This window comes from Chelon labrosus, assembly GCF_963514085.1.
Source record: "Chelon labrosus genome assembly, chromosome: 21".
Lineage (NCBI taxonomy): Eukaryota > Metazoa > Chordata > Actinopteri > Mugiliformes > Mugilidae > Chelon > Chelon labrosus.
This window is the reverse complement of record NC_140354.1, coordinates 16,570,981-16,595,757: the sequence shown is the minus strand read 5'-3', so window position 1 is coordinate 16,595,757 and position 24,777 is coordinate 16,570,981. Positions and strand designations below refer to the sequence as shown.

The window sequence follows — 24,777 nt, the reverse complement described above, 5'->3', positions numbered from 1 at the left end:
ATGTCCAGAATGTAGTTGAGTTAAAAAAAAAAAAAGCTTGCAGAAGGACTCTGATTACACAGTCCCAGCGTAATAACTCTTCTACTTTTCAAGCCGAGTTGAACTCATCCATCAAACTACGTGATATATAGCCTGTGATTTATCCATTTAACAAAATAGTAAAATATATTGTGCAATGTATGCAATATCCTGGGCTCATTCTTAGCTCTACTTAATTTTCCAAACTTGTTTATACAGCAGCACTCACCTTGTCGGAGGTTAGGAGGGAAGTCACCTTCACAACTCTTTCTGGTTTTCTTGTACGGTTCCTCCTCAGTCAAGTCTGTGGCATCATTGTCTCAGACAGACGGCGCCAGTCAAAGCTCAAAAAGAGCAGCTTGCACACTGCTGAGGTGATTGCAGAATGAGAGTGCAAGATCCATACCCCCTGTGACCGAAAGGGTATTTATCAAACCTTCCTATCTGCAAGGTTCTAGATGCGCTGGCTACAGATGAGAAGGACTCTGTTTGAGAGGGACTCTGTCCTGTACTGAAAACCTGTAGCAAAGTTTACCCCATGACACACTTTATGACGTCCTATATTTTTACACTTGCGCAATGAGTAACAAACACAGAATCAGTTTGGCCTTCTCCCATTTAATACGAGTGCTATGTTGGATTGAGATCAGGTGACAGGGGAGGCCTGTGATTACAATGAACTCAAGAAACCAGTCATAAAGTGATGGACATGATCAGCAAGTAGGTTGCGGCATCTAAACCATTCTCATTTTATCCTAAGGGGCCCAAAGGTAAGAGCTGTGGAGTAGTGGATAGAGGTGCAGCTTGGTTCGCCTCCTACCGTGTCCATGGCTGAGGTGCCCTGAGCAAGCATCTAACCCCCAAATTACTCCCCGGAAGCAGCTGAATGCTGCCCACTGCTCCAACTGGAAGGATCCAAATGGATGGGTCAAACAGAAACTGCAATTTCCCCTCTGCGGGACATTCATTCATCTTCTGTAACCGCTTGTCCTGTGAAGGGTCGCGGGGGGTGCTGGAGCCTATCCCAGCTGTCATCGGGGGGTACATGATGGGCTACACCCTGGACAGGTCACCAGTCTATCGCAGGGCTAACACAGAGAGACAGACAACCAATGCCAATTTAGACAGTGGGAGAAAGCCGGAGTACCCAGAGAGAACCCATGCAGACACAGGGAGAACACGCCCACACAGAAAGGCCCAGTCAGCCCATGGATTCGAACCCAGAACCTTCTTGCTGTGAGGCATCAGCGCTAACCTGTGCCGCCCCATTGCGGGACAATCAAAGGTTAAATTACTTATTTAGGTGTGCCAAGAAAGCAGCCTGAACCTGCTGATACAAGGCAGGAAGGATCCAAGCAAATCACGATGCAAATCAAGACCCATGAGAACCAGGCAACAACTTTCCAACCTTCTATTGTGTGTTTTTTTTTTGGGTCCTTGGGAATTGAAGAACCTAGTTTCCTGTTCTTAACAGACAGTGCCGCCTAGAGCGTCTTCAGTTGCTCTAGTTTGACATGTGCATTCAGAGATGGACCTCTGTATACCGCAGTTGTAACAAGCGGCACAACAAGGCGCTTTTACCCAGAGAACTGCTGCTCCCTTGGATATGTTTTTCTCTTTCCCAGACCATCCTCCGCAAACCCTGGAGATGGCTGTGTGTTAAAATCCCACTAGATCAGCAGAAATACTCAGATCAGCCCATCTGGCAACAACAGACATCTCACGTTCTTCTCCATTCTGATGCTAGGTTTGAGCGGAGTTTGAGCGGAGAAGAGCGGGAGAAGAGCGGGAGAAGAGCGGGAGAAGAGTCCAGTTACCTATACCATCCGGCTTGACAGACAGGATGGTATAGGTAACTGGATAACTACAGGTTAAAGAAAAGAACACAATAAAACAGCCATAGGCATAGCATTATGACCACCGTCCTAATATTGTGCAGGTCTCCCTTGTGCCTCCAAAACAGTTGTGACTCATCAGAGAATGGACATGGGCCTTCCGAGGGTGTCCTGTGGTGTCCGGCAACAGAATATTGTTAGTGGTGGGCCTTTGAGGGGAGGGGCCTCTGTTGATCATCCCACAGTTTGGGATAGAGATGTTATGCTCGAGAGTAGACGCTCGAAACAGTGTCGAGCATTCAAAGCAGAGGTATCGCGACAAGATGTTTCGATGCCTCGCTTCATCAGTTGAAAAATCACGTGACTCCTCAAATGAAACTTCATTATGTCACACGCGTATCGGCAGTCATCGGCGACGTGTCACGGGATTGTCAAACTCACAATGGTTATATATGGGTACAGTCCCTCAGATGGTTGCAGGTTTTTGAGAGGAGGAGAGTTTTGCATATGTTATGTAGTTTCATTGATTTAGAACAGGTGGGAGTGAAGTTTAAGGTAAGATTAGTATAACATTAAATTAACTGATTAACTTGCATACTCACATTGGCACATAGGCATTCACACACTATACATTGATTTACATACCTGTATACGTACATAGAAGAGGAACATACTAAAGCCTAACTCAGATGAAATTATCTTGTTTTTAAATAAAAATCTCTGAACCACCCAAACCCCCTTCCCAGTTTCACAAGCATTTTGTACAACTACTGTCATCACCGTCCCTAGATGCCCAAGCATTTCACTTATTTCGTAAATATATTTTTGTATTTCTATCAATCTTATAAAAACATACATTTAAAACATACAGTATTATATGATGGCAAACTCATACAAGTATATTATTTTCTATAAAAGAAACAAAAACATGCTTTTCAAGATGCACATACTGTAGATCATTTATTGTTAAGCAAACAACTTTCTGTTTCACGACCCTTCGTTTCATGCGAATGCTATGTATAATATTATCCAGCAGATGTCGCCACATGTAATTGTATCAAATGCTTCGAAACACCTGAACCATTTCAACACAACTGCTTCAGATTGATTCAGTGGTTTGGAAAGCTTCGGTTTTTCCATCACTCGTTTGGGATCTAGTGAATTTGTTGGCCAGGTCAACACCTTGTTCGGTTCTTCATGTTTTTTTTGTTGAGTTGTTCCTAAACCAACATGTCTGTCCGGCCAGCATTTGGGTGGCGTTGTTACAGAGCAAGCCAGAGTGACGAGCGCACAAGAATAAATGGCTCGGACCGGTGTAGGCTACGTACGTAGGTTACGGCGTCTATGTCCCGCAGAACCTTGAATGAGCGTTAGGTAGGCCTAACATCCACAAGAATGTCAGGTCCAGAAGTTTCCCAGTAGAACGTTGTATGGTCAATGTTCGCCTGTTAGTGGTTTTAATGTTGTGGTTAATCACCGATATATATATATATATATATATAGCATAAATTAAGCTTAACTGCTGGTAAAGTTGTTAGTGTGCTAAACTTGCTTTTGGGACAAGTTTATAACTACAGGACTCATGCACCTTTTAGTCCCGGTAGGCTGCTTAGATCACCAGTATTACACGTTTACACCTGTGGCACATTTACATTATCTACAAAGTTGAGTTACAATATTTAGCAGCAGCTAGAACTTTAAATATAAATCAGGCCGGTAAGCAGGTTCCGGGAAAACCACTTTAAATAGATAGATATACTTTATTAAATTATTTCCCTTATGGAATGAACTTCAAATATTAAATTAATGAATTAAAGTATTAAAACGTTTACTGGAAACCCCTTGGCCAAGGAACTGAATACACTTTTCATAGAACATGACCTGGTCTAGCGCCCTCTGCTGTAATTTACTTTACTGTATTTTATTTTATTTAGCCATTTGTTTAATTTAATTATTTTTGTACAGCTATTGTTACCATTATTGTATTTAATTACATGTCTGGCCCGACTTTTTTGTATTTGTTTTTTTATTATTATTATTATTATTATTTAGCCAATGTATGTTCTGGTATGTTCAATAAAATTTTGAGAAAAAAAACAACAACTGTGTGGGAAAAGCATGTTTGTTTGTTTTTTTAAATAAAGCTTTATTAGTGCATTTTATAAACATGAAACCCTTCAGAACAGCAAGGTCGGAGTGACAAAAGTCAACACAAAATAACTCCAGAAACAGAATTATGAATATACTTTTTCCCCACAATTTTTTGTTATACAGATTCTATTTTATTTTAAACCCTTTAATCCCATATTTGACAATATGAAGGTTTGCTTATCAAAAATAATTAATCCCATTTCCATTACTTGTTTTGAGAATCAAAGCTAATCACCAAAAAACCTTTTTCCTTTTTTTTTTTCCACCCCCAAACTTTATTAGTGCACTATACGCAGGGTTAAAGTGACATCAGTAAACAAAGATTATATAAATTTCTTTACATTATTTAGTTACCCACATTTTACACATTTTTCTACAAGAGGAATTAATAGTTAATTAGTCAAAAAAAATCAACAGAGGTGCCATTAGCAAACTTCACAGTATTAATCAAACTAACAGATGGAACCCGTAAGAACCCAAACATAATCATAATCAATTAATCAAGCAAACATCTGAGCTATACATGGCACTATTCCATATTGTTCAGAAATCCGTACCATGAGCGCGGAGGCCCATTTCAAATACTGCAGGGAGCTCCATTAATTAAATTACCAAAACCCAAAGTGAATCAGGGGCTTTAGAACCCTTGGTGGTCCTGCGCCCTTGTGCTGTTGTCCATACTGCCCAGTTGGTTTTTCAGTATTTTATCCCAACTTATCATTAACTAAAATGAATCAATTATTCCTGTCCAAGACAAACTTAAGAATTAAACAGTGATGTACGAGTGTAGAATATGAACGTAAACATTTCACATTTATGAAACTTTTATGAACTGTATTCGTATTCTTGAAGTGATAACAATGAGATTTTGCGTTTGATCTCAAACTTTATACATCCTGAGAACTTTGATGTTGGCATTTGCTTTGAGATCCCTGAGTGCTGACTTGGAGTTCTCTTTGAATGCTCTGTCAAAGCTTACGTTCTGATGAAAAACTGAGGATCTAAAGTCATCTTGGCTGTGAGGCTGCAACGTTAAAATCTATCCTGGTCATGTTAAAAGGGTGATTTTTAGCCTTGCAGAGGTCGGGAACTTCAACAGGAAAAACATTTTGTTTCTACAAGAGGAACTTCATTTATGTAGGTAGCAAACTTATCCATGGGAGAAAGTGACATTAGTGGTATTGGCATGGTTAGGCAAAAAAAAAAAAAAAAAAATCCTTCAGCTGACAGCAACATAATGTGTGTCTTAATATTATATGCCAATATATACTATTATCTGTACTCTTCTGTTAGCCCTCCCTTATATATTCTCACAAGTGCTTGCATAACCATGTCTGGTTACAAATGATAGTAACTGGTCTAACACATCTACTAATCACGTTAGCTTACTATATTTTGAATTCCTCAGTTCTCTTTAACGGTTGCCCTCCAACTAGTTTGTCATTCATCCATTGCACAAATTATTTATTGAAAAGCATACATGGCTCTTCTTCACTCCTTTATGTGAATCCAATAATCCCACCGACTCCACTGGAATTAATTTTAAATGCTAGTGCCGTAATGAACGGCCCCTAATCTTCTAGGACAAACATGAATATAATTGTTTTGTTTTGTTTTCGAGAGTGACCAATAACATTTTCAGTGTCCGGATAAGATGAGGGTATAACTGATAGACTTTAAGATTTGATAGAGATGATAGATAAATGTTGGCTTTCAAATTTCACCAACAAACACCAGGTGCTGTTTACATCAAATCAAGCTACTATAGTGGATCGTCAGCATTTATGCTAACTATGTGGTATGATATTTTCCTGGTTATTATTTTGTCATATTCTTATCGTAACATTGTATGTTGCACAAGTGCCATCTGTAAATCCAGCCGATGACCTTGATGTCCTCTACCCATACTTGACACACTTGAGGTGGTTTTTGAAGAAGTGAAGCCGCAGTTTGAACTCACTGTCACTTTGTGTAGGGTTTCTGAAGCCGCGGTAGCCGGTGTTCTTGGCTGATCTGGCTTGATGGCCAATGGACACGTCGCCACATGTGGCAATCATCAAGGAACCCAGGCCATCCATAAAGAACTCTGGAGTCAGAGGCAGACATTTACACTTGGCTAAGGAAAACTGAAAAGGCTTTGGACTTACTCGGAAACTGAAATCATGTCGAGGTCTGGACCTACCTGAGTGCGCTACGCGCTTGAGCTTCGGGTCAAATCCGACCCTCTGTACGGCATCTGTACGAGCCAGGAAGAAGTTGACCACCCCACTGGCCAGAGAACATTGTGGATAACCAGGGAGAGAGTGGTACTTCCCATTAGACTTCCTGTACATGCAGCCACCATCCTTTCCTTCGTCATAGTGAAGAGAGAAGTGAAACGCGTTCCCTTGCACTGACCCCCCAACCTGATAAGATCAGAGAGACCAGGTAGCTGGTTATGATTGGGCTTACTTTCCACTGTGGACCTGTGTCTTGTTCGATACATGCTGAGGTAGCCTCAAACAGAAACTTCTCTCTCTCATGGTCTATACCTTAGAAACTAAGTCCTGTTCTATCAACCAAAGTAAGAAAGTAATATTGTAAAGGAAGAACACAGCAAAACGTAGACCGAAATGAATTCCCACACCTGATTACAGAAATAGTGTAACCAGGAGTGATATATCCTCCTGAGACCCTGCGTCATCATTTCAACTACTTCCTGTTCAGAGATGATGCTTAGTTTTTCTACTTCTTAGGTCCTACTAATCCCAAATACCGTGGTAAAATTAAAAATGCAAACAAAAGCTCCGGTCTCAGGAGGATTTGGCTTTTGTCACATAACATTTGTCTCCCCCATTAAAAAAATTATACCCCCCTCAGAAAAAAAAAAAAAAAAAAGCCAGCTGTTTTATCCTTACTATGTCCAGTTCAGGAACTGCCTCCATCACCTCCACTAACTTCTCTATCTTCGTATTCTTCGTAAACACAAAGTCGTCATCCACCCACAGAAAGTACTTGGTGGTAACCTGGGAGACAGCCAGATTCCTGCCAGCAAACCAGCCCTGATGGAGAAACATGGTTACAGTGCAATGTAGGGCACTGACAGATGACGTTTTCACTGACAAAATGAACCTTAACAATCAACAAACTACACATTGTGTGTCCATGTATCTTGTACTATGCCATACAATCTATTCATAAGAATAGTGAAAGTCAACTAAACAATAGATACAGTATATATTAAACATGGTAGCATTCATGCTATTCTATCAAATATCATTTTGGTTAATCATTTATTTCAAAATGTAAAATAAGTCTGAAGTTTAGTTTGATATGATGATGACACAATGTATTTGTCTGTTTTTTTGTACATGGAATTTTTGTTCAAAATATTAGATATCTGTAGAAAATTGAAATGTCCAACGTTTAAATGTGCGTTAACATAAATTACAGTGTGTGTACCTGGGCTGGAGGCATGATGTATTGTAGGATGTTTTCTCCAGTAATGGGCTCTGGTTTTAAGCTGTCATCTGCAATAATGACTGTTATGGTGCTATAAAAATCCCGGATGCTTTTCAACAGCACCTTCAGCTCTGCATAGCGCAGGAAAGTCTTGGTGGTGACAGTGACCTGAGAGTTGATGTCTGACAAAAAAAAAAAATTCATGTTATTCATTAAAATTGTTTAATGGGGTGGCACTCGTGAAAGACAGATTTTTTATAGAACTGGATAATTTTTGCCACTGAACTTGGAATTTTCCATATGGACTGACTTTTATGTCTTAAAGCAATGATTGGCTGTAATTTCTTTTTACTTATCTGAGCAATACTTTCGATAATACTGATTACTACAGCAACTAAATAGCAATTTGCTGTGTACCAACGGCCATGGCACAACAGCACTATTGGCTTCAAACATGGTAAATAGGCAAGACATGTTATCCGATATCCGATAATGAAAACCGTTCCGTGAAACTAAGTTTATTGCATAATTTCATAAGCTTCTTTAGATTTGGATGTTTTCAGTGTTGTTCCACATTGAAGATACTTAAATAACAATAAATGTTAATGAAAAGCTTGGTTCAAAAGAGAATTTATGTCTGGATTTAAAAGCAGAAAAAGGCTATTTGCAAATTATAATTGTGAGTGAGTACCTTTTCCCATGTCATACAGGACTGGGGGCTGAGGCTGTTTGATGGCAATGGGAAACATAGCTTTGTGGTCCTCAAACTGGAAGGAAACTACAGAAAGTACAGAAAAAATACAATTTATGTAAGGAATACAACAATATGCCTACATTTCCTTATTCTTTCAGAAAGAAACACTAAAATGTGCTCATTCGTTTTGATTACTTTTACTTGATCAAGACTTGTACATGCCACTGTGTGCACTTTATTCCTCACATAATGATTATGATGTCTAGCTTACTTGTCATTTCTTAAACACATACCAAGGTCGGCAGTATTCACATGATAGACAGTGCTAGTGTAGGTCACTTTGGCCAGAAGCTTGTTGAGGAGGTCCAGGTTGCTAGACTTGATAGTCAGTCCCGTCGTTCCAGCCCCTGTCATGTACAACCACAGTCAAACATTAAATCTTTGTTTAATATTTACATACAGTACCACATAGCCATACATTCATATTCTGAAATAATCTGGATGTAAATTGGAAATAAGCAAGATAAATAGATTTGTATGCAATATGAAAATAAACTAATACCTAAAACTAAAACATTCAAATATCAGAAAGAGCATAGACAGACAAGAGCAATGCTGAGATCTCCAAACTGTAATAAATGGGCTGAAACCATACAAAATCAGTTGTATGGCTCAGTTTGCATCGGTCTAGTTATTATGGCTCAAAAGTGTAATTTGCTTAACAAAATCAGAATCTCACACACATTAAACAGTCATAACAAGCGTAAGAGAAGAAACTAAGAGGTATAACAAAACCTTCGACAGTCGCCTCTTCTTTCGGGATCTCGGTGGTCAGGGTGCCTTTGGACACATTCAAAATCACCTAGGAGAGAAACAGGATCTGAAAAACTTGACGTAGCCCTGTGTAATTTTGCGACATAAGCCGTGTAACACTGCAGAAGTTGTGATGCCACACAGGAACACAATACGAGAAAGCAATGAGGTGCATAGTCTATAGTCTTGTGGTAACAAGCGGATGACGTCCCATGCAGATGTCGCAAGGACAGAGAAGCCAAAGCTGCCACATGAGAAATCACTGGTTCCGTAGCAGTCCTACGTTGTAGCGTAACTAAAGGCCAAAATATGTATGTAGGTAAACTGGACACCAGACAGACAACTAAGTCTCAGAGAAAATTAGATTTAAGGCCTAAAAAAATGAATGAAGGCCAAAATCAGTTAGGTACCTTTTGTATTTTCATTAACCAAGTGTCAGGGCAACCGAAATACAGTAACAACAAAAACAACAAAAAACCCTTCTCAAAATTTCTTCATATCATTAGTCAATAAGAAAAACTAAATGCCCAACAGTATAAACAAAACAATTTCAATATCTCCATAGGTCTAACGCCCCCCCCCCCCCCCCCCCAATTGTTCAAGCAAAATCAAAATTAAGAGTTCTTCAAAATGCCAAAATGCAACCAGTCCTTCAATCAAATGTCCCCTTCCAAAGTTCTTGCAAAACCAAAAACAATATTCCCAAATCCAATCAAAAATAACCAACCCAAAGTTCAATGCTGATATGTAATATTATGTATCAAAAGAAGGTAAGGGGTTTTGAGAAAGAAAATGTGAAAGATAAAAAAAAAGGAAGAGAGGATAATGGAAGACTTGCGGTTCGGAGAGAGCTGTTGTCAGGGACAGGAGGTTAACAATCCTTAGCCTGGGTAGTCCTGGCAGAAGACTTTAGTGCCCCGCATGCAGAAGAGTTCTTTGTAACTGCTTTGGGATTTCAGAGCTCCACGCAAGGTTACAGATTATCAAGGCCGATTACTTCACCCACTCTGGTTTCCTATGAGCTTCCCTTTTTTCTTGGCAGATGTAGATCTTCCTTAAACAAATACTTTTTTTGATATTTGCACTCCTTCTGCTCTTTGACACACTCCCTCCTGATTTCCATTGTCTGTCACACAGCTCACAGGTGTCTACAATTAACACACCTCTCTGCTACACCACACCCCCTCTCTCTCTCACCACACTGCAGTGCAGCAGCAATCACTTGCCTGCTACAACGTAAGCCAGTTGACAGGTCTACTCATGTAGACCTGTATCACTTGTCAGAACAGCTGTCAAGAATGTCCACAGAACACCTCAATAAAACAGTTTCAGAACATTACCACATCAATTATGATAGTGATTGCGTAGATATTAAATAGATATCATATGTCACATAATTGTGGGTGTGTGATATTTACAAGCCTACAAAGCCACACACCACAAACTGGTTTCATATGACACACTTAAACTCCTCCATAAGCTGTCCCTTTCCTTGCTTCTCAAGCATCCTGAGTATGCAGGGTAAGAGAAGTCCCAAGGTCAACATGTCTGGGCTGCAGAAATATTCCTATCCCTGAAAGGTGACCAGGGGCCTCATGTACGAAGGTTGCGTGCGTACAAAAACGTTCCGTATGTACTCGCTCACGGAAAAGTTCAGATGTATCAAGAGTGAAATGTCCAGGAACTTTGTACTGTTCTTTTTTCCCGTCTTATTCATTCTTATGTTTTCGTTTTCTGATCGCAGAGAGGGGAATCTCAGATGCAGGGTCAATTCAAATATAATTTGCATATTTAAAAGCGGCGTGGACGGTGAGGGGTCGGGTATGCTCGATTGGAATGTACAAAGGAAAAATGCTTCTAAATGCTTCTAAATCTGTGCGTGCGCCACGTTTTAGAAGGAAATCCACGCAAGTCTTCGTACATGAGGCCCCAGGGCTGAACCATTTGCATTTCTCGACTTTATCTGATTTATTCCTGACTGCTGAATTGTTGCACAGCTGTTGTATCAAAGGGAATCAAAAGAGACCATTTTCTGGTTGTCATGACTCTGTGGAAGACATAACAGTACACTGGTTTCGCAGGTGTGGTGGCACCTTTGCACACAAATACTGCATCAGCTATTTTCCAGGGGACATGAGACTTCCGTGAGAATCAAAGCAAGAAAGGGCTTTGATTCTTTCAGCCGTCTTGTTTTAACCAACCAAAACCAACTGTCCAGGCATATCTGAGCGATTATGACTTGCCAACTTGATCTATGAGATCTCACTAACCTTGTAGTTGCTTCTTTTCCCTGTGCACAGCTCTAAACCTGTAATTAAAATGATGCAACACTGATCATTACACTGTCCTTTTACGGAAAGAAACACATGTTGGAAAACTGGCCATTACAACATGTAAATTCTACAAGGAATTTACATACCCTGCCCTGTTATTATCTGATCTATGGGCTACAGAAAGATGAGCATACCTGGTATGAGGGTGGGACGCAAAGGCTGTACTATATAACCCTGGATAGGGTACTGCAGGGGAGAGTTGGGCAAAGCAAACAGCAGTCTGGATAATACAGATGATGTCCTGTTGAGGAGATCATGTGATTTAAGCAAACAAGGAAGCAAAGCTATGCATTTAGAGACATAAAGTATGAGTTACTGCAGACGTTTTAGTTGCTAAATGAATAGTGCGTACTCTAAGTTAAAGCTTTAGGCTTAGCATTATTAATGCAAACAAATAATACATAAAAACAAGTATGCACATGAGTGGAAATCAATAAAGCTGGTAAATATAAAATGAAAAGAAAGCACTGCATTGCGCAGCCAAAAACAATTATATTTTCAACTTTTCCCGTTTGGTAAGTAAAAAAGAACAATGAGTTTATTTTTGTTTTCTCTGTATTTCTATACATTTGCTACTGTACACATAAATATAGTGTTTGCTAGCATGCGTGTATTGTGTGTCTCTAACAGGCTACTAACACTGCTTTGCTACAAGACTTATTCAGAAGTAGAATGCTAGTTAACACCAGGTGTGAACGGGACCATAGTGGGCAGTCATGAAAAAAGTTGTAGTGAGATTATGTTACTGTCACGACGGTTGCCTGAAACCTCCCCCCTGGATCCAGCCACTACCTGGCTTTGTGCTGCTGGAGCTCCTTAGCCCGGCGTTGCATCATCTCCTCATACTGCTCTTTGGGGATGTGGTCTTTCAGGAACACTGAGCCCCCAGGACAGGTGCATTCACCAGGTGGGGGAAGGTGAATGGGGAACTGTGACCTGGAAGGAAAGAGTCACTCTATTCTCCATCGTATGCCTCTACAGTTTTACATCAGTATGAAGACTGTGTCCATCAGAGGCCAAACCAAACAATCCTTTTCATGACATCTTATTGCTAAGGAGACTGTCGCAGAGGAGAATACCTGCTCTACCCAATAAGCAGGGAAATTGTTCTGCCTCTTGATCACTCACACAGCTAAATGTCCTGCCTTGATTCACCGCTTACTGTACAAAGTAAAGCTCTAACCCAAATCAGTAAAGGGCATTGCCAGAAATGAATAATTCTCCAATGCTGAAGGAAAGAGTTTTACTGCTTTTTAATACTGTGGCAGAACATCCTCTTAAGCAAGGTTCATACCTCTGCAGGACATACATGCCGTAACCTCGGCATGTATCCTACGCTGGTGCAAGTCATTTATACTTGTGCTCTCATCAGTCTGGCTCACTCTGTAAAAACGCCACCCAAACGCTAGTCGGCACTATGTCTTTTTACCAGTCAGGCTACTTTTTGTTTCTACTCCTTTGTTACCTGCTTCACTTTCTGCTTCCTGCTTCACTTTCTACTTCCTGCTATTTCCACTTTTGCACAGACTTGCGCCTACCTTCATGGCACACACGTATGCGGCATACTTCACCTTTTTGGCGTAGTGGGAACATCTACGGATAGCTCTCCCACAAAGTGATACATTGAACACAATGTCACAAAGATGACACACGCAGCACCAGCGACCAGCTTCAGTGACTTGAAACCAACCATCTGCAGAGACACACAAAACACACACATTATTGGTACGAGTTTACATGATATACAGGAAAAAAAAGTCAAGGACCACCCTTGTATAAAAGATTTGCATTTAAAGATTAAATTGCTTTGCTTTTGACCGTGTAGAAAATCACACACACCCTCTTGTGACGTTACCCATTGTATTGCTAGAAAAACACAAGGTTACAACGACAATACATATTTGAAGCTCAATGCAGGTGGTAAGTGTGTGGACCTGTGGTGGGTGGTGAACTGTGATGACACCTCACAACTTGAGACATAGCCAAGAGATACAAAACTTGTTTGACAAGTTATGAAGTTAGTGGGATGAATCAATACTGAACAATCTGAATCCACTGTTGTGTAACAGTAACATTATCGCAATTTCTCATGATTTTACAGATATACCTCACCGGCAAGTGGCAGCGTTTTTTTCCTGCTGCAGTCGAGAGAGCTCAATACACTGCAGCTTAGTACAGATGCATGCAAACACACAAAACATAAGCAAATTTAGAAACCGCAAGTACAACTCAGTTGAATACAGAAACGCAAGGCAGACTGACAATGGAAAAACATCGCAGGGACGCACCTGTAGTTCGAAGCTTTATCTGATTTTTAGCGCTCGTCAGCTGCGTTGGAAAATAATTCAAATGTATGTGTTTTTTAAATTTTTTTACTCCAACATTCCTTATACGCCTCTAACTAATATTTGAAAATGTAATAAGTAATGAAAACAAGTCATTTCCACTAATTATTTGCTGATGCTGACAGTATTTGTTTCTCTGTATTCTGTGGAATTGCAAGCACATTTGCATTTTTGTGTATCGTTTCTTTGTGCGCATTTTGGATGGATATTTATAGTTACTTGGGCTAATGGCAAAAGAAGAATTTCATTGTACAGGGAAACGTGTTTCTATACCGTGCACTTGAAAATAAACTCTTTGAATCTTGAATTTGTTGTCATATTTGTTCCGTTTGTGGTTTTCTTGCCTTTAGTCGATCTGATAAGACTACTGCTTCCTGGACACACTGTATTTTTCATTCTTGTTTAAATAGAAAAAAACTAAAGAAGAAAATACTGTCAAAAACAATCTAGTCAAGACTAGTCATTAAGAGTAAGATTTCTTTTTAGGAGCCTTTTAGGAATATCTTAACATCAAATTATTCCAGTTAACCTTTTTTTTTTTTTTGGCCCAAAAACCAATACGAAACGCGTTAAAACACAGAAACAAATACGCGAATACTTTTAATTTAACAGAGATCTTAAAATAACTTTTTTAATAAAGAAAATTAAAAAAAAATTTAAAAATGCAGTTCTTACCATTTCTTCGTATGATTTAGCGCCGTCTCATTCATGCAGCCTGAACAACAAATACCTCCTCCACTATGATGAGGATTCTGTTAAATGAAAATAAAAATGTTTTGGTGACAGAACAGACTCCGTGTCAGGTACAGGTAATGTAGCTGCATGTGCAGCTGTTCTATTGTGAACAATTGAGGCAGGGCTGAGCATACCCGTGACAGGGAAGTCAACAGTCCCCAGGTGTGGTGTGTGGTAATTTAAAACCAGCAGTGGTATCACCAAGGAGGTGCAGATACAATAGAACGAAAATTCACGCAAGTGGCGTATTTAGTCCATAAGGCAGCTTACAATGAGGCAAAAGTGAATGCGAATCAGTGTTACCAGATGGGAAATGAAGAAACTGTTGCTTTAAGATGATCGTATTTTGTCCCTAACTATCGTATGCATCAAAACGACTTGAAAAAATAATCACACACTAGGACAGTGCATTTAAAATCAAAGAAATAAAACACAGAGGGATTGTCCATTTGAATGAAACAACTGCTTTATTCATTATCAGTCAAATGGCAAACTTTCATACATTTGCCCCTTTATACCGTACAGGCCCTGAAACTATCGTATAAAAATGTTGATTATCGTATATCTGGGAACGCTGGCGTGAATAACTATCAGCTCACCCTAACAAAGAAAGGCAATGAAAGAAGAATAAACTTTGAGATGAGCATAGAAAACAAAAATAGGGGAGCTTTTTCTGATCATTTAGAACAGGGGTGTCAAACTGATCCGCTGTGGCTGCAGGTTTTCATTCCAACTATGCAGCACCCATGCAGTGGGTGTGGCTGGCAAGTTTTTGTTCCAATAAAGCAATAGGACACCTGAAATGACTGCGTGAAGGCAGTTCAGTTGATTGATTGAGCCAAGTCAAGTGTGCTGCTGCTTGGTTGGAATGAAAACCTGCAGCCACAGCGGCCCTTTCACGGATCAGTTTGACACCTGTGATTTAGAAGAAACGTACTGCCAGAGGGTTCAATCTGGAAAGTACGAAAATTACGTAGAATTTACATAGAAGACTACTAATTGCTATTCCTAATTTGTCCACTGTTTGAAAGAGTAGCCCAGAACTCAACAGCTGACAGCAATGGGCTGAAATTGCACTTCTTTATCTTAAGAAATGTCAAGTTGTTCATTAAAATGTTTTGTAAAGGGATAGGGTTCATTAAATGTAAACATTTTCCTAATGTATTTCTTTGCACTGAAACAAATGGAAAATTATTTATTGGCTATTGTGCTATTGCTGGTCTGGGCCCCTTGAGATCAAATTGGGCAGTATGTGGCCCCTAAACTAAAATAAGTCTGACACACCTGATTTAGACCAACTCAGAGTTTGATGTTTTGCTGCGCATTTCCACAAAAAAGAAAAGGTACAGTACGATAATCCTTTATTGATCCCTTAGTGGGACCAGTACAAAAATTATGACTGGTTGTATTAGTGAGTCTAATTCTCGAGAATAAGTACAAAAGTGGTGTGGTGGTCAGCCCTGACGCCTCACTGCAAGAAGGTTCTGGGTTCAAATCCATCGGCCGACTGGGGCCTTAATGTGCGGAGCTTGCATGTTCTCCCTGTTTCTGCGTAGGTTCATACTTCTGAACTTCGGAACTTCTAGTCCAAAGATTGCATATAGATCCTTGCGGAAAAAATACCATGGGCTGGGCATGGATGGGCAGGTCAGTCAGAGATTATATTGAACAAGAATAGCATTAGTTCAAAATTAAAAAAATGTGAACTATGAACTTGAACTCGTTCCCTTTAGCTGTGCAATCTGACCTTTGAATTACTTCTTGTTTAGTGTGACCTTCCACAACACTGGTTATGGGTGAGATAAAAACACACAGTTATGGAACCGCACTGTTGTTCCCTGCCACTGTAGCACCCTAATTCCCCCACGGGGATGAAGTCCTATCTGATCTCATCAAGATCAACAAGCCCGAGTCAACTCCCAAACTTTGAGTTTTAAATATCGTCCTGCGTTACTGATGGCAGAAGGCAAATCTATGACAAAAATATAAATAAATATAACTATTCGTTGAAACCTTTTACAAAATAGTTCAAAATGAGCTTCATCTCTGCCAACTACTACAGTTAAATCCTGGCTTAGCATGAAAGCATGACTAACAAATCACGTTAAGTGGTATTTTTCTGCAGTGAGTACTTCAACTTCCAATACACGAATTACATGCTTGTGTTATGCTTGTGCAATAGTTTTGATTGTGCAAGATTTTTAATCATAACCGAGGGATAGCCAGTCCTTAGAAGTTAAAAGACATACTTTCTTCATGCATGAATTAAACTACTCCTAATTAAACTATTCCTTCTCTATTTCTTGTACATTTGTAACATATGCTAATATGCTAATTTGTACATTTTTGCTTATACTATTTTTTATTTTATCTTACTAGATTTTATTTTACTTATTTTTTATTTCTATTTTATTTAATTTAATTTAATCTTTTTTTATCTGAGGTTCTTAAGAGTGTTTTTTATGTACAACTATGCTACTGTGACCATTCCTTGTGGATGAATAAAGTTTATCTAAGTCTAAGTCTACTCTTTTTTTCTTTTAGTCAAATTACTGATTTTAAATTATCAGCAGCGAGATCTGTGTGTGTGCAGTTGGATATCAACATTAATACGTCATGTATTTTTCTTCCGTTAAGGAGCAGCAGTACATTGGGCTACATGTTTACGGTGAAGGCAGAACCTCTCTGGGGGCCCGACAGGAGGCTTGTGGTAAATCTCCTCTGGGGGATAAATAGATTAAGATTAAGATTAAGTTTTAAGATTAAGTGTCTATTGGCCAAGTATACTTGTGTATACAAGGAATTTGGTCTCTGCATTTATCCCATCCGTGAATTAGTGAACACAAAGCAAACAGTGAGGTGAAGCACACACTAACCCGGAGCAGTGAGCTGCCATGCTACAGCGGCGCTCGGGGAGCAGTGAGGGGTTAGGTGCCTTGCTCAAGGGCACTTCAGCCGCTTTCTACCGGTCGGGGGTTCGAACCGGCAACCCTCCGGTCACAAGCCCAAAGCGCTAACCAGTAGGCCACGGCTGCCCATAGGTGAAGCCTGAAGGTAAGAAGCCAAATAATACACAATAAAGCACCTACCGGCTGACGGGGCAGACAGATGCTCCTTGGACTTGGAGTCAGTGGCAACGGCTGGGTCTAGATCCCGCAAGAGGTCAAGACTGGGAGTACAGACTATGAACAGGATGCATGTCCAGGACCAATGTAAAGTGTCTTCAGGCTCTGACGTGGGAGAGCTAGAAGAAGTGTTAGTTGGCTTAGGAGCAAGCCTGGGCACGTTGTTGATCCACCGTAGAAGAGACCTGGGTGTGTCATTCATCTACATTGGTAAAACCTGTGAACAGGAAAAGGACAGATGTCCGTCTATCCTGCTCTGAGACTGAGATGCTTGCCTTCCGTTAGGCTAAAGCTTGGTTTATACGTCGGTGTCAGCGGATTCATGTCGGAGTTTAATTAAAAAAATAAGTAAATATTGAACAGTGGTTGAAATCCCTTGTCAATACACGTCGTTAAACTTCCGGGGAGGTCCGTCAGGCTACAGGCTACTGTGTAAGGTGCAAAGGTACGGATCAGATAAATCTGTTTTAAGATAAAAATGCCCTCCTATACCAAATAATACACAAGCTACATTCCACTAAAACACCCGGTGTCAGGTGGATCCACGCAAAAAGGGAAACTGATGCAGTACCCGGATTAGTAAACACACAAACAGAACAAAAACGGAGTTTTACTTACAGCTGATTAAGAGTTGAAATATCCAGGCAACCAACAAACTACAGGGAGCAGGGAAAAGGCAGAAACCCTGGAACAGTCACAAAGATTACAAATTTCAAATTACCAAGGAACAGGAGAATGCGAGAAGTGGCAGCGAAGCTTGACCGCCGTGAGAACCAAGACGATGACAAATGAGTGGTTAACAGTAACACGGGTTGATAATTAACTGATCAAACACAGGTGTGACGACCAGATATGAACTGAGAGGCATGGAGAGACGTTTTTTTTTTTTTTAAATAATAATGGTGTTTCATTACACTTTTGACCTGATAATACTCACACCTGCTTGTCAGGCATGAGATACCTCGTACCATGATATTTAAGATGAGTAACAACTTCCATGTTACTCAACCTTGTGAAATCATTGTGCACTTGACAAAGCAAGTTGCATCTTTGACTGGTTCAATCTGTTACACCATCAGTCCTATTGTGGTAAGCTTTGCTTGTCTGGTTTGACTCCAACCTAAGTTTCAAGCTAGTCCAATCCTGTTTTCACCGTCTGAGGAACATTTCCAAAATTCCTGGCCCACTGTATCTCTCAAAGACACAAAGCCATCTCATCTAGATTATTTTTACCTGTTTGAACAATGAATCAATTGCACAACTTTAGACAGCTTGACACCTGACCACAGAGTAGTTAGTTTGATACAGGTTACACAGGTGCAGCATGTCTCATCCAGCAGTGTAAGGTAGCAGTTATGAATAGCATTTCACACCATGTGTCATCCTTCTTGGTGGAACTGTTATGAACATTTTTGCAGTACGATGTGAGGGTGGTGGCAGTGAACAATTTAACAGTCGTCTCATCGTTCAGCGGGTACCTGCTATTCTTAATGAAAATCCTCAAGCTAAAAACGTTTTCACAATGGTGGGTACGAATGACACCGTCAGTCGACAAAGTGAAGTCCTAAAGCAACATTTCAACTGTCTTTTTAACATGCTAAAGAACTGGAAAAGATCTGTCTTTATTGCTGGTCCATTACCCACATTCTGCCGTAGCAGTGGACGTTTCACTTGATTGTTTTCTCTTAGTTCCTGGTTACAATCAGTATGTCTCTCCAGGCTCTCTAAGAAATGTTGATAATTTATTAAAACTTAAGACAAATGAACAATCCTGTGCTCCAAGCAAAAGAACTCTTAAAATGGCACTTTTTAATGTGAGATCTCTGTCCAGCAAGACCTTCATGCCCTGCTCCTGCCCCCGTACCGGCCCAGAGGGTCCGCTCATGTCCAACTCCTGTTCCGGCTCCGAGGGTCGCCTCTGCCCGGGCTCCTGTCCCCGCAGTTGCTTGGACTCCTGCTCCTGTTCTCGAGGTGGGTCCTGCTCTGGCTCATGTTTCTGTGCTGGCTCCTGATCCAGGTTCCTGTTTCCATAACTTTTCCTGAGAACTGAGAATGAAACTAGGTTTATTGAAATGATTTCTCCAAAGAATCACAAAATTAAACTGTACTATTCAAATGAAATGTATTTCATTTGCCATACCACTTGGTTTTGGTAAGTTTAGTTATCTTTGCTCTTTACTTGTATTAGTGTCCGTTCCAGTACAACTGCAATTCTAGTGCAGCTTTTTACTTTTTTTTTCAACATGTCAAACTGTATTGTCATCATCGTTCTTGCACCTGTGTAAACACTGCTTATCCGTTGCTCCACCAACAGGTCAAAAAGAAAATTGTACTCATCTCCACTATAGAAGAAAACAGACTAGTTTGGATGTTATGTATCTGTGAATTTTTTTTTGTATTATGAGGCTGAAAATTAAAAATAAAAAATACACTACAGCGTAAATTCAAAAAAAGTAAATGCTAAAGTGTTTTAACTTCTAGGTTAACCTTTGGCACAGGGACAAGAAATTATTCTGACCCATGTGGATAAGTCCAGATTCTGGCTTGTGGAATGTGGAGTGTTTGAAATGGTTATACTCTTTGGCATCAAAGAAGTGCTGGAAAACCTGGATAAGAAAAGCCACATTTTCTTTCAAGCATCCAAAAAGACTTCTAAATTATAAACATTACTGGATTCTCACAAGAGCTGTAGGATCCCACAACAATCCATGTTGTAAGGCTTCAAGTTATAAGGTTATGGCCAAACCATAGTGTGTCAACATACTGCACCTACGGGCACATGTAATCACGCGCTATTATATTAATATGTTATTGGTTGTAGTTAGCAGATGACCCGTATTTTCTTGAAACGTGCCATAACTTCTCCAGATGGTTCTGTCTTACAAAACTTTGGACGTCAGGTTATTTTTTTGTTGTTGTGACAACATTAATGCTGCTTTCAACGTTTATGCTGCAACTGAAAGGGGAAGGGTCAAGCTTGGAGCATCAGAAATTATATCCTGACTGTCTTTCATTAAAATCTCGCCGACAGGTGAATGCTCACATGTTTCCAACTCCACAACCACAGTTGTTAAGGTGGGTTTCCAAAGCCAAGATAACCCTGATGGCTTCACTAAGTCATCATCTGGGTTATTTTTGTCAAACTCTGAAAAGCTTCTACAGAGCAACAAAAAATAATCAGGACTATTTTCTCAGGATGAGTACAACTCCTCGAGACAAGTAAACAAACCTCCATGTGCAAAATTGGCAAAGCGCCCCTAAAATAAGAGAACTATTTCCCAGCAGACATGTTGACTTGAACACAGGTGGAATTAATGATGGTGCATCGGCCTTCCCTCCAATGACAAGTCAGCATGTCTGCTATATAAGAGCTCTGCTTGCATTCAAAATAAGATATGGAAGGGACACACTGTCTGGTCCATATTACAAAGTAAACACTAGTTAGAGGTTTCAACTCTGCAGAGCAATCTGGGTGTAAATCAACAATAAAGTATTCAAACTAAGCAGCCTCAGTGTGTAAATGTAGTGTTACTAGAAAGCTTGAGGTCTTTATCACAACAAGGCTTGGAGGTAAACCCAGCTTTATAAATAGAGTGTAACTTATAGAAAAATACTCCACGTTTGGAATTCTCCACAACACTGTACCTTCTCTTTTCACAGTAGAAAAAATAAACCCAAGAAAAAAGTCCAGAATAGAAAAGGTCTAGTGAGAAAGAAAAAAATTATTCTATAAACTCTAGGGTTCGACGAAAAGAGTCTCCAGAACATTTAGAGCTAAAAGTCCTGGAGTGCTAACAATTTTCCAAAGTTGAAGTGCTGACGAGCCGGCAGCTAGGAAGCAGGTGGTGGAGACTGCTGGGAGGCGGAGGAGAGAGTGGACCTGTGGAATGAGTCGGAAAGGCTCTTGGCGTATTCAACCAACTCGTAGGAATCTCTGATGTCCGCCAGGCCGAACCAGAAGACGGTCCACACGCCATAAACAAAGCTGCCATCGCAATGTTTAAAGTACCTGGAACGACAGAGAGACCGCATGACAGGTGACACTGTTGTGATATATCAGGTGTCCTATTCTATTTGCAAAGCAGCAGATCTTGGCAGCGGCACTGTGTACAACTTCAATAAGCTCCTATAATCCCTGCTCTAACCACTTTCAAATCTCCATTTAGTTAACTTGCATATTTATAAAGCTGCTCTTTGAAACAACCGACTGCTGTTGAGCAATGTTGCTGTTCCAGATCTTAGCCCTCAACTGTCTATGTTTGTATCTGTGCATCTGAACTTTTGGAGGGGCCAGGATTCCTAGACCTTCGTTTGCTCTAAACCCTGCACACCACATGTACAGTGGCACCGAAGCTCCTCAAAAGTGACGTATGTAATGTAAATGCCACGAGTCTTAAAGATGTGCGTATGTCTTACCAAGGGTTGATCCTGTTGGTGGCCCTTGACCTCCAGAACAGTTTGCCCAGGTCCTGTCTGATACACTCCCACAGGATATGACTGGTGCCCTGGCCCTGTTTACTGCTGCTTACCACAAACTTGTCGAGGTAGGGAGTGCCGCTGTTCACCCGCTCCATGGTGATGATGGCTACAGCGCTGTAGCTAGAGGGAAACGGGAATACGAAAATCTTGTATTCACCATTGTTGCACCAGCCGGTATGTATTTGTTCAGTAACTGTTGACCTTCAGTTTAAATATGCTTTTTGTTTAACTGTTGCACACACCCTTCAGAAAGGTAGAGTGAAGCCGCCCTTCCAGGGAATCGATGTAGTCTTGCCTCAGAGTTTTATCAAACGACTTGTTGATGAGAGCTAGCAGACGCTTCACATCGATCCCATCCAGAGAACTATACCTGCACACACATAAAACAAGATGCAGGTGTAATCCAGTAGAGGGGTTGTTTTTTGTTTTTTTTCCTAACCCTGTAAAAGAGAAAGTAACCCAATTCTAGCGATGGGTTAATTTTAGGTTATGACTAGAATTTTACGGTTCATATTACATGGGTTTGTGTGATATCTACTGACCGGTGTATGGGGTCGGCATTTTTAAAGAGTGTCCCAGAACCTAAAAACAGAGGAGCAGACAGGAAAAAAAAGCAATTAAAATTAAGTTTTTGATTTTTTTTGATTTTTTTTTTAGGGGGATGGCTTAAAAGGACCCCCCAAACACGTAAAAATTTGATGGCCTCTTGGGTTACATCTCAAAATAGACAGCTCTAGATATGTGGGTGTGCACGTGGAGACACGGAGTCAGTAAAAAGGTCTCACCCTTGTGGCTGAACAGCTCGGTGAGCAGTGTGTCAGCCGAGGTGATCACAGCGGACGACTCGGTTTGCAGCTGATTGAGAAGTCTGGCTATGGTGGTCACTCTGCGGCGCTCTACCATGCTCAGCCATGTCACCACAGACATAGCAGGCAGGTCAGTAGGCAATGACACCATGTCACCTGTACATAAAACAGAAGTGTAAAAGGAGTTGATTATTATACATAAAACATGTATATTTCTTCCGCAGTGGTAGAATGTCTATGGAAACACAGTCGGAGTATGTGCCAACTGCCCTGCCTTGTGTTCTTGGCTCCGCAGGCCTCCCGAGTTGTTCAGGAACATGACTTTGTGGGGCTGCAGCACTCGGGAAATGGCTGCCGTCACCTCCGTCGGGTCCAGTGTTACAGAGCAACCCCACCCGTCTCTTCCCACCGGACAAACCAGTGGGATTGTCCCACAGTCCAGACTCCACTGGAGGAGGCTGATATCCACAGCAATAGAGGGTGGCGCACTGCAGGGAGACGGAAAAGGAGCAGGTTGAAAAACGGAACAGAGGCGTGTTGGGCATGAAGAAACGGCAAGGAACATTAATGGATGTGAGAAAAGCAGTGAAGGAAGGCAAATATCATCTTAGGAAACAAATAGATTTACGTGTCCATACGTGCAGCAGTCTGTCAAACATATTTTGCCTTCAGCTGATGGTCATAATAACAAAATAATATATTAATCAGTGCTTTTAGCCACATAAACCTTGAAAATATATGTATTTTTGTGCAACCTTTGCGTATTTAGTACTCTAGATCCGCTTTGTAGCTTTTTCCAAAGTTTTTAAGAGTGAACGTGTTGACATGGACGACTCTTCTCCGTGAAGCAAAGCAATCTTCATCTGTGCATTATCTCGTAATTTTGTGATCACTTTGGAATAATTACAACCTCTCAATCATGATTATCAACTGTCGGCAGCCAACAGTTTAACTCACTGTGTTCATCTAGTGATGCATTATGAGAATTTCCTCAAATACTTAAGATTTCTTCAAAATCAAAGTCATTAAGAGATTGTGATCAATGCATCTAGTTATCTAATCCGGTGATATTCTAGTCACTAGCATAAATATGCTCAACATTCAACTAGGAACTCCAGTCACTAGCATAGGAACGCTTGTCCCTAGCAAGGAATGCAAGTTGCTAACCTAGCCGTTAGCCTAAAAATCCTGGGGCCGTATTCCTAAAGATTCTTAGCGCAAAGAGCTGCTCCTAGTGGACAAATTCTAAGAAAATTCTTAGAATCATGATGTTTTCTGAGAATTTCCCCTCAAAGTTAAGAGTAGATTCTTGTAAAGATAAAAGGTATTCCAAAAGAATCTTAGCTCTTAAGAGAGCTCCTAAGGTCAGATCTGTTAAGTGCAGGGAGGAGGACTTTTAGGAGGCTTAGGAGTTTCTTAAGCAGAGGAGAAAATGGCTGAAAGAAGAGGCAGGAGAGATATTCTCCAAACACTGAATGACAATCGAGCTTGTTACAATCGCAATATCACCGGAAATGAAAGTCATCACAACACTGAGGTATTTAGCAACAGGAAAAATGCAAAAATGCAAAAATGCAACGGTGATGACTTGGGGCCAAATCTACGTCTCAAAACACTTTTATTCTCATTGACCAGTTCAGCCAGAAGCAAACACTTCCTCTGTCCAGTTGGTTTCCTACTTCGTACTTGCGGTTTCAGTGTTGGAGAAAAGTTTGGAGAGAGTTTGTGCGTATTGGTGCTCGGTTTTGGACTATTTCTGTGTTTATTGGCTACTGAGTTTGGATTACGGACATCGGACTATCTGCGGACGCTCTTGGCTTGAATACTGCCTGGTTTAACGACGCTGATTTTCGGAACACGGACGGAAAAAATTGAGCTAGGCGGCTAGTTGACAAACTAGCTAGCGGGCAGCTAGGGTAACTGCAGATGCTACCTCGCGTTACCGAGCAACATGGGTCTGAAGAAGGCTCTGACAGCCGAAGAGGGCGATGACATTAAGAAG

The 24,777-nt window shown here is 40.6% G+C and overlaps 2 protein-coding genes across 2 annotated transcripts; both read right to left on the bottom strand.

Annotated features, from left to right (window-relative positions):
* Positions 1-3,990: 3,990 nt before the first annotated feature.
* LOC311506178 (beta-1,4 N-acetylgalactosaminyltransferase 2-like) lies at positions 3,991-12,500 on the bottom strand. Its single transcript, XM_084570056.1, has 10 exons — positions 12,078-12,500; positions 11,404-11,526; positions 10,874-10,949; positions 8,935-9,001; positions 8,433-8,546; positions 8,137-8,223; positions 7,446-7,627; positions 6,902-7,045; positions 6,187-6,409; positions 3,991-6,090 (listed from the first exon to the last, which is right to left on the bottom strand). Exons 1-10 carry the CDS (start codon positions 12,119-12,121, stop codon positions 5,903-5,905), a joined length of 1,248 nt encoding a protein of 415 aa, XP_084426182.1. The 5' UTR covers positions 12,122-12,500; the 3' UTR covers positions 3,991-5,902.
* Positions 12,501-21,270: 8,770 nt separating this feature from the next.
* LOC311507291 (N-acetylglutamate synthase, mitochondrial-like) lies at positions 21,271-24,444 on the bottom strand. The gene is made up of 6 exons (XM_084571583.1): positions 23,046-24,444; positions 22,755-22,931; positions 22,512-22,551; positions 22,208-22,339; positions 21,907-22,089; positions 21,271-21,499 (listed from the first exon to the last, which is right to left on the bottom strand). Exons 1-6 carry the CDS (start codon positions 23,338-23,340, stop codon positions 21,322-21,324), a joined length of 1,005 nt encoding a protein of 334 aa, XP_084427709.1. The 5' UTR covers positions 23,341-24,444; the 3' UTR covers positions 21,271-21,321.
* Between the last annotated feature and the right edge of the window lie 333 nt (positions 24,445-24,777).

What these genes read in the sequence shown, in the direction of transcription:
- LOC311506178 (XM_084570056.1), bottom strand. Translation starts at nt 12,121, where the DNA reads ATGATGCAACGCCGGGCTAAGGAGCTCCAGCAGCACAAAGCCAG. An exon ending in CCTGTATGACATGGGAAAAG is followed by an intron (nt 7,628 to 8,136) that starts GTACTCACTCAC and finishes TTTTTTTGTCAG; the next exon opens with ACATCAACTCTCAGGTCACT. An exon ending in CAGTTCCTGAACTGGACATA is followed by an intron (nt 6,410 to 6,901) that starts GTAAGGATAAAA and finishes TGATCTTATCAG; the next exon opens with GTTGGGGGGTCAGTGCAAGG.
- LOC311507291 (XM_084571583.1), bottom strand. Translation starts at nt 23,340, where the DNA reads ATGTTCCTTGCCGTTTCTTCATGCCCAACACGCCTCTGTTCCGTTTTT. An exon ending in GAGCCAAGAACACAAGGCAG is followed by an intron (nt 22,932 to 23,045) that starts GGCAGTTGGCAC and finishes TTTTATGTACAG; the next exon opens with GTGACATGGTGTCATTGCCT. An exon ending in AATGCCGACCCCATACACCG is followed by an intron (nt 22,340 to 22,511) that starts GTCAGTAGATAT and finishes ATGTGTGTGCAG; the next exon opens with GTATAGTTCTCTGGATGGGA.